The 12,770-nt window shown below is 41.7% G+C and overlaps 1 protein-coding gene across 1 annotated transcript in view; it reads left to right on the top strand.

Annotated features, from left to right (window-relative positions):
• Positions 1–12,770, top strand: part of DLEC1 (DLEC1 cilia and flagella associated protein) — a 40,535-nt gene that overhangs the window by 12,559 nt on the left and 15,206 nt on the right. Inside the window, exons 15-24 of the mRNA XM_086467334.1 lie at positions 342–504; positions 2,352–2,544; positions 3,869–3,927; positions 4,468–4,642; positions 6,443–6,536; positions 6,767–6,897; positions 7,194–7,352; positions 9,215–9,354; positions 9,602–9,755; positions 11,217–11,327. Coding sequence (XP_086323460.1) covers positions 342–504; positions 2,352–2,544; positions 3,869–3,927; positions 4,468–4,642; positions 6,443–6,536; positions 6,767–6,897; positions 7,194–7,352; positions 9,215–9,354; positions 9,602–9,755; positions 11,217–11,327 — 1,379 coding nt within the window. The remainder of the gene's footprint in view (positions 1–341; positions 505–2,351; positions 2,545–3,868; positions 3,928–4,467; positions 4,643–6,442; positions 6,537–6,766; positions 6,898–7,193; positions 7,353–9,214; positions 9,355–9,601; positions 9,756–11,216; positions 11,328–12,770) is intronic.

The following is a 12,770-nucleotide window of genomic DNA, read 5'->3' as shown; positions in this document are numbered from 1 at the left end:
ATAGTGAATTTACTGCATACTGCTCAAAACATGTGGGAGCCAAATTATCAACCGTTGCAAACACTCTGCTCACTTCAGTGAAATGATACTGATGTAAGTGAGCTGAGATTGTGGCCCTGAAATCCAGATCTGTTAAATTCATGAAGAGATCTCTAGTGATAGATGTTGATAAACAAAGAACATCAGGAAAATATTGTACAATCAACACACTGGCATTCTGAAACTTGAGGAAACACCAGGTATAATCAGTGACGGCCATTGCTGGCGTCTGCTGTTAATGAGTAATATGAACAATGTTAATAGCTGGATGGTAAACAATAATACCTACTTACTTCTTCCAGGGGTTGGACAGGTGGTAGCTCTGGAGCTTTTGTTTGTCACGGGGGGAGAAAGCAAACCTGAACCCGGTGAAGTTACTGATGTAACAGCCCAGCATCTCATACGATTTGACCCCCAAAACCCACACAGCACCGAGGAGAAGAAGTTGGTTATAAGAAACTCTACGTACGTAGCTATTATTAATAGAGTAATGCTCTGCGGTCTGAACGTACTGGTAGGGATCTCATTTGTGATACCAGACTCTTCTCAGGCTGGAGAAACCTTCATGCACTTGACAAACTTTGTGCAGAAGCCTTGCTTCTGTTTGCTCCATTGTTTAGTAATGAAGGTCCAGGGCTGTGCTTGTAAGAGCAGGAACATTACACATAGATCAAACATGATGGCAGTGGTTATCCAAACCATTTGGTTCATACAGTGCCAAGGTCAATGCATTTGCTTTAGTATAGATAAAACTACAACTCCAAAAGATTCATAAATACAGATGGCCTCAGGAAATATTTAACAGGGTCATCCAGATAAAATTTATCTAACTTTACATGTCTACAATGTATATTTGTGCAACTGAGCTAAGCCCCTATATACTCTTTTCCTTTCATAGTGCAGGGAAGTAGATGCTTCTAAGGATGCAGTTCTGACTGTAAACATCTCCTATAGAACAAGATATAGAATCATAGAATTATTTTGGTTGGAAAAGACCTTTAAGATCATCAAGTCCAACCATTATCCCAACCCTACCAAGCCCACCACATAACGCCCCCTGGACTCCAGTAGATCTCCACTGATTAAAACGGAAGCCCAATGTAACTAACTCATATTAAAACTTTCACATAATCCCTACTATTGAGTCCTGATGATAGATTTAAATATAAACTCTATTTGAAGTCAAGGAATATGTCCCTATGTACAAGTACATCGTACAGAACATAGTGGCATCCTGATTTTACTCAAACTCAGTCAGGCAATAATAGAAGTACACTAATGTGCATGATTGCCGTAGTTAGGGGCTGCAGAGCATCAAAGCAGTGAGGACATCAGTGCTGGTTTTAGATACATTGAAGTAAATTACTATGTGCTACAGTAAATTTCTGGAAGTTCATTTTGAGGCCTGGAAACCACACCTGCATAATGCCAGAACAGAATAATGTTTGGGTAAAGAAAGTGTGATTCAGTGAACTGGATACTGTAAACTTGTGAAGGATGTGACTGTGCCAATTTCCACATTTTTCTCTGTGCTGTAATCATGACAGCAGTCCCCGCATGTCTGGTGTCAGCATTTGTATGAAACAAAGCTGGACAGGCTGAGACTGAATACCACAGGAAAGAGAAAACTTTATACTGCTATAGAAAGGGATACAAGAAATTGTATGTGCACAGTTTTGCCGTTGATCATCACTTCCAAATCCCAGTGTCCTTCCTCCCCTTAGTAAGGCAAGGGTTTTAAAACCCACGAAGACATTCCATAGCATACAATTCTACTGGAGCAGCCCAGTTAAGCAACCTTTTCTGGATTCCAAATGGGATTGCAGAGCCATAGCTATAACCTTAGCTGGAGCCGCTGTGTTTGTTGACATGTTAAAGACCCACATCTTGCATTTGGGTTAAATTCAGCCTGTTACGTAGAGCATCAGCAGTGCTTCAACACAAACATCCTGATATCAGCAGGAATGGTCCTGTTGAGCTCAGATTCTTGAAAGAAGAATTGTAGAGTTTCCTAGAAGTCGCATTACGTGACAAGTTAAATAAGGCAAGAAAGTGTTAACACATCTTGCGCATTTATATAATTTACTTCTGTATATTAGCATGTTCTTTGTACAATTTATATGCTCTGACTCTATGCTGCCTCATCAGCCTTGTAGCTCGCAAAGAGTGCTAAGTCTAACTCCTGTAATTTTTAAAGAGAGGAATTCCCTACATGAGAAAAGGAACTGAAAATTTTCTCCCAATATTTTACTCAAAAATATCTGATTTTCTTTTTTAATCATAGATTTTGTTGTTTATTGATCTCTTTGCAGCCACGTGGAACTTCCTTTCTACTGGCAGATAATAAAGCCTAATCTGAAACCCTTAATACCAGAAGAAAGTGCAGACTTTCCAAAGCTCAAATACAATCAAGACACAGAGTCAGCCTTCTCTCTAAATCCTGCACAGGGAGTTTTGCTTCCCCATGCGGATCATGAGTTTATTCTCACTTACACTCCACAGGAGGTATGGCTTGTGATTCCTTCCTATCTACAAACTCCAGCTGTGTATTTTTATGCAAGTCATAAAATCCTTGCTGTGCAGCTTTCTAAATTAAAAATTAAATTAACTGCTACTACGCTCTGATGAACAGTGTTCAAAATGTAGAAAGTTCCTAAAAGAAAACATGTTTTGACTGCAAAATGCGAGATAGTTTCTGATCTCATATGTCATTTTTGGTACTGACTGGACACAATTAATTTTACACTGAAACTATGGACACATCCAGCGGTGCTGGCTGGTAAAGTTACCACCACTCCACCAGCTCCTCCACAACCTCCTGACCCTTCCCCTTCTGCTGGGTGAGCTCCTTTGGGGATGTGCCCCTGTACCTACTGCAGCCTAAATACGTTTGGTCAGCAAACAGAGATTGTTACACCGATTCCAGCTGTAGCTTTTTGGGGCTGAAATGGGCCCTATGAACAGCTCTGTGGTGAATTAAGGGGATATAGTATCAGCCTTTGGCAGAGAAATGATGGCATGCAGCTGCGGGCAAGGAGGGGTGCAACCACGTTTGAATGCAGCGGTGCCAGTGACTGTTGTCTTCGTTTCTGCTCCCCTGTCTGTGTAAATAAGGAGCATGAGCTCATTGTATTTTAAGAAACTCGATCCAAAGTAAGCCCAAGAGTGGGAATATCCCATGCTGTGGTGATTGACAGACATAGGAATACCTCAGATAAGTATGGAAGAGAAACTAGCGGGGTTTTTAAAATGCTTTAATTAGTTAAGAGAAAAATGCATTTAATTAACATATACACTTAAATGAATATCTCTCCACAAAGAAATGCATCTTTTGCAAAGCCCTTCAGATTTAACACCTGCTTCTGTTTACCTTTTTTTTCCCTCCATTAGAGTATAGAAGGAATCTTCTTCTCCCATGATGGGAAAGTAGTGTTTCTTACTTAAAATCAGATTGATGGTCAATTAAGCTAAATACCCTGAAGCAGTTTGGAAAAACTTTATGTTAGTACAGCAGTGCTGAGCTTAATTTGGGGAGCTGTTGCAGATGCTTGTAAGTAGTATGCAATATACTAGGGAAATAATAACAGGCATGTCAAAAATGAGTATTTTTCTTGGAACCATATACCATGAGATCAGAACCTGGCTTAATATTTTGCAGTCAAACGTGTTTTATTTTAGTAACTCTAGAGTTTGCATATTGTTTATTAGAACTTAGTGCTCTGATGATGATAGTTCATCCTTTAAGTGTAAACTACTTTCTCATCTTCTTATAATCCCCAACATAACTGATTACTTGACATTAAAATCCTCTCCTTCTTCATCTGTGTAGCTGAAGAGTTATCACAGCGTGATTCAGATGGTGCTGAGGGACATCCCAGAATCACCTTGGTAAGCTGAGAAACAGTGTTTCCCCGTAAGATGTGTAGCCACATTTTAGCTCTGCTATTACATTAAGTTATTGGGATTCTTCATCTTTGTGGCGATGATGGGCTGACAGTTATAAAGGATTTTATCTGCACAGCTAATAGTGGTAAAAGGAGTGTCTCTGAACTTCTCTCATATCTGAAAACATGCCTTAGCCCTAGCTAGGGCTGCACTCTCTTGGAAAAAGAGAATACTGTCATTTTGTCTGTTCGTTCTCCAGGCTTTCTGCTGAGATTTCCAGCAGGTCTTCCTGTTATTGCTGTTTGTCGCAGCAGTCTATGACTTACATGTTCATGAACAGACTGGGGTGACTAGAGTACTTTAAAGAGCCACAGGAATTTTTACAGTTTTTAATTGTCCCCAGCCTGAGCTAGCTGCACACTGGCAGTCTGTAGTTGAGAAACTTTTGATGATTTTCAGGTTTGATCTAACAATTATAAGATGGGATCCAATTTAAACACCAGTTTAAAATGCTTAATAATTCTACCATATTTCCTCCCAAAGTTTAGTAAAAGAGGGGCTGCTTCAAAACATCCCAGAATGCAAAGCAGAGGATGTAACAGCACTGGAAATAGAAGTCAAAGGATCAACAGAACCATTTCATCTTCTTCTGGAACCGTACGCCATTATCGTCCCTGGAGAAAACTTTATTGGTGTAAATGTCAGAAAAACATTTAAGGTTTGTTTGCTCTTGACTTCATTGTTATCGTGTGCTTTGTGTCACTGGATGTCATAGGTGTATTAGAAGATATCAGAAGATATTTTAGTTTTTCTTAAATATTTTTAAAGGAGGCTGTGACTCTAGGAGGGTCTGTACTGAAATCCCCTCGCAGGCCTCCTTAGCCACACACTCCAGGCTTTGTTCTTTTTCCGTCTCTCAGGTTTGATTCCACAGAGTATAACCCTTCTAAATGTTTTTCTGGTTCGCTAACCCGTTGCTTATCACTTTGCCACTCTTGTGGTGTAAAAGTTTTCCAGGTGGGAGGAATAACCAATGGGTGGTTTAATTCCTTCATAACAAAGGCACTGGTTATTCAAAGGACTACAGCAAGCACAGAAGGGCTACAGAAGTCACACATGCTGCAGCTTACTGGACCTTACTCTGTCCTGCAGGTTCTGATAATTTCTGTTTGACCATTATGGGACAGACTGCTGCTGCAATTGTCCACTCACTCAGCAGCCTCTTCACTGTAGATCAGGATCCTTTTAATCTTAGACTCACTTGGGAAAAATACTCCTGTTAGCAAGAGCCAGGCAGGAAGACATGTCCCAGTCAACGGTCTTCCCATTTTTTCCTAGAGATATTGCTAATCAGCGTTTAGTTTTATGCTTTCTCTTCCTAGAAGGTCTTGTTCAACTTAAGATAGCCATCTCATAATTTCCAGTAATCCAGTATATCTACGTGTGGTATAGGTAATTAAGTCATGTACTGACAATATAATGACATTCCGTGCTGTTTCCAATTGGGTTTTTTTAGTCTTACAAAGATGAGGATTTGAACGGTGTTTGGAGATAACTGTGCTTCAGAGAACAAATTTGCTTGCTGTGATTAAGCAATAATGTCTGAATAGATCTGAAGAGCAGGCCAAAGATTTTGAGAGCTTGCATCTCTCTCACAAACAGATCCTTTGGCAAAAAAAAAAAAAAAAAAAAAAGGCTGCTTTCAAAAGAAAGACTTGAAGTTTAAGCTGAGAAAGTCTGTTACATTTTTGAAAAAATAGGGGAAAAAATTAAAAGGCCTCAAATATAATGTTCTTGGAAAGAATGGTTAATGGGTTTTCTTCAAGTTTCAGAATACACCTTCACCAGTGTGAAGACAGCCACTGGGTTAAAAACAGTGGTTATAAAATCTAACTAAATATAGTGCTTTCAGAGTAGATCTCCACATCTGAGCTACTATCTAAGCTTTCCTTTTAGTCCTTGGAGATCTCGTTGGCAGCATCCAGGGCTGACTAATCTCTTCTATAGGCTAAAATAGGTTGGAGGAATTGCTCCCAGCACTCTCTAGTTGTCTTTATTTTCAGTTAAGAGAGTCCTAAGAGATGAGGCCATATGTAGCTCTTGCATCTATTTTGCAGCTACCTGAAATCCAGTCAGGTGAATACCACTTTTTTCTTGTCCTTGTTTTACATCAGAGGAGAAACGAAAGGGAGGACAAGGCATTACCATGAAAATAACTGCAGTTAGTGCATGGCATCAGGTTAGTACCATTGTTCAAGTCAGAGCTTAGATGAAGTTCTGCGCCTTTCCGCTCCTACTGTGCTCCGTTTATTTCAAGATTCAGGTGAAGACACAGTATGTTGTAGCTAGATTCAAGGTATATTAGTAGGTCATCATGTTTAGTGGTTAGAGTTTGCAAAGTATGTGGTGCAAGACTTGCAATACCTGGTTTGCAGTGCATCAGTACTCTCAGCACAGGGCCTTGTTGCTGTGAAAACCTAAAGTGCATTAATTGTCTCGTTGATTTTAATTGTTTTAGATGTGGAATAACAGCAAATCATCGATCAAGTACACATGGGAGAGGATTATTCCCAGTGACATCGTGGAAGTTGTGCCTCATACTGGCATCATAGGTAAAGTTTCTGCAAGTTGCAAACATCAGTTAATGACAGAAATACTTAAATTGGTATGAGTGGAAAAGTCTCAGAGTACCGTAATGGAAACTGCAAAACAAGAACTGATCCCCAGCCCAAGGGGGCCAGCAGGAGACTTCACTTGGTTCCAAGGAGCTTCCATAACAGGTTTGCAGCAGGTGGTTTCTTTGCCAAAGAGTGAGACAAGACCCTGAATATTTCTTTTCTAGATATGAATAAATGCTGTGAATTTGAACTGGCAATTACTGGGAGCAAACCTGGGTGCGTCAGCCATAACCTGCAGTGTAACATTGAACACTGTCCAGAGCCTGTTGTTCTGCATATTGAGGCTGCTTTTAAGGTAAGGCACAGCTCCGTGTTGCAGGATGACTAGCTGTGGGGCCCTGTAAAGCTTTTTACCTCTTAAAGGTTTGACAAATCTAAAGCTGTTACAAACAGGAGGTATTTTTGCTGTCTAGTAACTGTTGAGGCAATGTTGACACTCCCATGACAATAAGAATTTTTCTGCATTACATGCAATGTGTTTGCTTTGTGCTGTTCTCTGAAACTGGATGTTAATCTTAGATAATGTATGCTTTTTAGTTGGGCGGTTTTGGCAGAAATGTCCGTTCTGACTTCTGTTTCCTCGTGTCCTAGGGTCCACTTCTTTGTATTGATGTTCCATCACTCTGGTTAGGTTTGACTAAGCAGGGTGAGAGTGTGTTAAGAACCTTTGAGATTAAAAATCTGTGTCAGTTGCCAGCACAATGGAGAATGCAAGAAAGCCAGGTTTGCCTAGCTGAAAGGAATGAAGAGGTAAGTCACTGCTATAGCTGGCTATGCTCCCTCTTTACTATTTCTTCTTTATGCTTAGGAGCTGTGATATTCATTCTAGATATCAAAAGTTCTGATTTCTGTGACTTTTTATGAAACTGGTTCTGCACAGTTCCATAAGTGCACAAGTTCTTTTGAGATCAAGTCCTTCTTTGCAATTTTTCTCTTATTTCCATTAATTACAAATACCCTGCCAGCCTGATCCAAAGAGACATGGAGTATTTCTTGTATGTCAGTGATTTCACCTGCTGATGATATAAATAAGAGGGTAAGACTTTATCAGAACTGAGCCTGCTAAACACTCCTCCCACACACCCACATCAGCATCTCAGACAGGAATCTCAGCACCTACTGAATTGGGCCTTTTGGCTTTGAAACACACGGGTGTGTCCCAAAATAACTTCTTACCACAATAAATACTAAAATTAGTGTTTAGTATCATCTAGACCATGATGTGTCAAATGCAGTCCATTCCAGTCTTTGACTTCAGAGCTCATTCCACCATTACATATGGAATAACTAAAGCAGCTTGGAGGTGATACTGGTGGCAAAGAACTGAGTGATAGCTGCTGTCTGCAGACCAGCACATATTCCTACAACTGAAAAAAAAAAAAAGGCAAAATACTTACTTTGATTATTTGTGGCACACAGTGGGCTTTGTAGCTAGCTTTCTCCTCAGTGTTACACATTAAAGGGAAGTAAGAAAATCTGGACTCTGGAGCAAGTGCTTTTTGTGGTAATGAAAGGCCCAAATCTGCCTGTAGGGCTCTTTACATAATTACCTATGCAAGGAATTGAGCTCACTTGTTTCGTGGCAAAATTGGGCTAAACGCTGTTCAGATGTTCTATTTTTTCTGGACAGATTGTCAGTTTTGCAACGGAGAGAGGAGCTTGTTAAGCTGGGACTTGCTATTGACCATCAGGAGATGGAAGCCTGTGAGAAGTTGTACTGTATCCCCATGAGTTCTTGAACTTTGTTTTCTTTTCTGTATATAATGTAAATATCTCACCGACTTTGGGTGAAAGTTGATGGCAAAAAGAAAAGATTTATGAGTGGTGGTTATGGCAGCCTTGCAAAACAGTTGTGTGTGTCTGTGTATTCCTTTTCCCCCAGAACAATTGTAATCAGAAGTGCCTGATTAGGGATAGGGGTGGTCTGGAGGAGACCCTGTCCTCACAGTCTGTGAGCCCTTACTTTTCACTCTTACTCCTTTGTCCCCTGCCATTCCTGACAATTTGGTGAACCCCAGAGAGATTTTTAGAATTGATCTCTTGAATTTGTCATCTCAGACCCCGCTCATATCCCAGTGAGGATCATGGATCAAGTGCTCCACTCCTGTGTAAGAGCTACCCCTTTCCTTTCCTGAACCTCTCCAGCCCCCACACCACACTGGTGCTCTTTCTGTTTCCAGTCCCTCCAGCCCTCCTTCCTTGCCTTTCTGTCCAAGAATCTCCCCACCCTGTGGCACCTTGTGTAGCTGCTGCTCAGCCCCTCTGCTTGGGAGGAGACTCTGCTGCTGACTGCTTCTCCTTCACGCTCCCCCTCACTCCGTGCACAGGCATCCCTGTCATGCCCTTGGCTGTGGCTACCCATCTCTTAGGTCATTGCAACTTATTAGCTGTCCCCACAGAGGCAGAGTCCTGCCTTCTTGTCTAGCCGGGTTTTCACAGAGTTAACGCTGTGCTTACTGAAATCAGCCCAGGTGGGACACCAGGGGCAGAGAGAAAGGACGTGTCTGAGGAAAAGCTAGACAGAACCAAGTCCTAATTAGATTGTGTGGCTTCAGCATTTTGCACTTGCTTTGCAGATGTCAAAGAAATTTGTTTCCTCTCTCCTCTCTTAGGTATCTCCCTTTGCCATTCAACCATCTGCTGGAGAAATACCTCCTTTGGGTGTATGCAGTGTGTCGGTTCAGTTCACATCAATGCTGTGCCGGCGTCTCCAGACAGTATTGGAACTAGAAGTAGAAAATGGAGAAGGAAGGTAAGGAGGAAAAGTGGAGATCTGCTTTATTTTTTCCTGAGATTCACATGTGATTTTTCACTTTAGATAGTTTTATCTCCTAAAATAAAAATATGTAGCAGGAACTCAGTGTGGGGTTGTGTAACCTGTCAATGAACTATCCAATAGCTAATATTGCTAAATAAACATAATCATCATTCTTTCCAGCATGCTGTTGTATGTTTAGCACATTTCATTAACAATAGACCATCTGTGTGTTTATTTCCAGTCATCTTCCTGTTTTTGTTGAAGTTCAGACCCCCCAAGCATGCCTGATATCTAGTCATCTAGTATTCACTGAAATTTATACTGGAGTTCCTGCCAAAGCAACCAGCAAACTTTTTAACCAGACGCTGCTGCCAGCAAAATACTTATGGGGAAAGGTAAATGTGCTTCTAATGGATGAAGCCTACAGCAGGGGTGGAAATTGCAATTTCTATTAAAATACATATAATAGCTACTCTTAAAAGCTTTTTGATGGCTCTTTTGAGTAATGATTGCTGTTTACTGGCTCATAAGCAGGACTTCAACTTGAGAACAGCCTTTATGAAAAGATTAACAACCAGTTGATGTCAATATACTCTTACTGTCTGTGGATCATCCCTGGGAGAATGGGTGGGCAGAGTTGTGAGGGGAAACAGGATTGAAGCCACCAGAGCATTAAACAAAGGACCATGGCAGTTTAGGGTTTGCATTTAATTTAATAAAGCAAAGAAACAATGGTGCTTTTGAATTGTGTCTGAATTTTGCTTAGATTTTGCATTCTGGGTGGGATTCAACTTACAGATTAGGACCCCTAAATTTAATGTCGGTGTGTAACCTATGGTCTGAGCTCTCTTTTCAGTCAATGGAAATCTGAGCCAGGAAGTCATCCACCAGAATATATATGTCTAGTGTAATTTTGGGTACTGTAGGGTGTTATTCCTGACTTCCAGGTGTCACTCAAGATGTGTGGTCTCTTGTAAGTCCTGTCACTCCAGACATCCACGCATGTATGGCTTGGCTACCGCCTGTGTTTAGGCAACTAAATCCTATCCCATCTGCTCAGTCAGTGGAGTCCAGAGAAGTATTCAGCTCCTCCTAAAATGGACACCTGCTTTGGCCTGCAGAAAGTTCTCTGGCACGTACTAACTGGACGTCTGTTGGCTGCAATGGTGGTGCTGACACCCACGGCACATACACTTGAGTTACTTGGCCTGTAACCCAAATCTTACTGTCAGTGCCTTGGTCATTCAGGTCTACTCTGACATCCAGGGTTCAGCTCAGTTGCCTACCTAAAAGCATTCAGTGCCATCCAAGATGTCCTCGGGTGCCCAAGGGATCCTAACAGAGCACCTGGATGACCTAGGACCTACAGAAAAACCTTTTGGAACTGCTGGAGCCTAGGAGGGATATCCACAGCATTTTACATGGTATCTGATATTTGTGTGTGAGCAACCGAGCTGAACCCCTGGATTCATGCCATGGGCAGTTGGTCACTTAGGGGAGGTGCCAACTGCAGGGTTGCCTTCGTAGTCAGTGGAGAGAAACGGGGCACCTCTAGGATCCTGCTCCAATATCAGACTGGTTGACTTCACCCAGGAAAGGCTGGTGACTGTGAGAGGGATGACAGTGACTCTGCTCCCAGCCCAGATGCCTCAGTTAGGCACCTGAAGTCATTTGGAATGAATGTAGGTGTGAGGATCTTGCCAACCATGGGGGAATTGTAAAGTGAGCCACAACAAACTGCATGTGTTGCTACCTGAAAGTGTCCTAAACCTGAGAATAACTGTCTTATATTTGACCTGAAGAGAAAATCTGAAAGAATCAGAGTTAGCTGGATGTCTGTCCTTTCTGTTTGGCAGCTCATTGGAAGTCAGGCAGCTTTTTGCTCAGCCACTGTCTCCCCAGCCAGAGGCACCTTAGGCCCAAATGAAGAAAAAGAATTCTGCGTAGAGCTGTCAGCTAACATCACGGTAAGTTTGAAAACTGATGTTTTTATCAAAACAGCAATACTGGCATTTTCCTCTCACCCCCATCTGGCAAAAGGAATGATTTTTGTATACAAAACATAATGCTCTATTTTCTGTACAGTATCTCTGAAATTGCTTTGCTTTAAATGTACCATGGTTGGAAGCAAGAATTAAAGCAGTCCCCACGATGTGCAACTTTCTACCCTGCCTCTTTGTTGCTCAACTATTCTTGTTTTTTCTTTCTTGAATGCCTATTCCGTTGCTCTTAATGCTTATCACTTTCCTTGGGGCATACAGATCTGCACTTCGGATTGTCGCCAATGAAACGGAGCAGACTGGCATATATAGCACACATTCGGTTTTCTGAATGCAACTGGGCTCAGGACACTTTGATATTTGAAAACCTAGAAGGGGCTGATGGGACTGAGAGTCTGCAAAATGGGGTGTAGACTGGAGAGTTTAGAAACTTCAGGAATTCGGCCATAGACTTCATAGGGGCATTCAAAGAACTGATTTAATGCAAGTGAATAAAGGAGCTTCCTGTAAGTACAGTGTGTTGGTTCCCATTACAGTCACTGGAGACCTGAGTTTCATTTATTCACTTAGAAGTAGGAGTTCAGTACGATCAGAGATGCCCTAGCAGACCTCAGATAACCATGTATGTCTGGCACACGGGGCACAGGATCCCAGTAAACTTGAGCCTTGTTCATGGAAAGCTGGAAGCTCACCAGGACACGCTGGGCAGCTGAAAGGGCACTTCTGCAGGTGGCTGAGGAAATGAATGCCACCCGAGCCCCCTACAAGAAAGGTTGTCTGCGTTGTAGGTGAGCCAGATGCCGAAGTACCATTAATGAATCGATGGAGATTTAGAGCTCATATTTGGAGTTCACCTTTGTGGATGAACTCAAGGGCTCATGTTTAGGGAGTTAATTTTAGAAGACTGAATCTGGAGCTGAATCTCAGTCTATTAATTTTATTCAGGGTGCATCAATTCTTGTATTGGTAAAGCAAAAAAGAACAGTAGTGTTGAATGAGCCAGAGTGCTGGTGTGACTGAGCCACATAATCCATCCTACAAGTCCTGCTTTAAACCCAGGTGGAAATAAAACCTTGGGTTTGGAAGTATGACTAGGAGTGATTAATGCTTGGAGCTTCAACACTTGCAGTATAGGAAGTGTGTCAAAAGTCACTCATGAAGCAGTTTTAGGCTTATAGACTGGTGTGGGTACAAAGCCAAGAAATAGCCACAGATTTTTACCTGGGGACTGCCTTCGAAGCAAAGCTGATGCTGGTGGAAAGTGCGCTTAAAACAATCCAGGAAAACATTTCATGATTCTGTTGTAGTTCTGGTTGTAGTCCAGTGAAGTTTATACGTGTTTTCTAAATACATTTCGTCATGAAGCTGCCTGTCCCCTGTGATGTTTGCTTCATTCACAAGGAAACTTGA

The sequence above is a fragment of the Leptosomus discolor genome, chromosome 6 (genome assembly GCF_034619465.1).
Source record: "Leptosomus discolor isolate bLepDis1 chromosome 6, bLepDis1.hap2, whole genome shotgun sequence".
In the NCBI taxonomy this organism is placed as follows: domain Eukaryota; kingdom Metazoa; phylum Chordata; class Aves; order Leptosomiformes; family Leptosomidae; genus Leptosomus; species Leptosomus discolor.
Note: the sequence above shows the minus strand (reverse complement) of the source record. Positions and strands in the feature narration are given on the sequence as shown.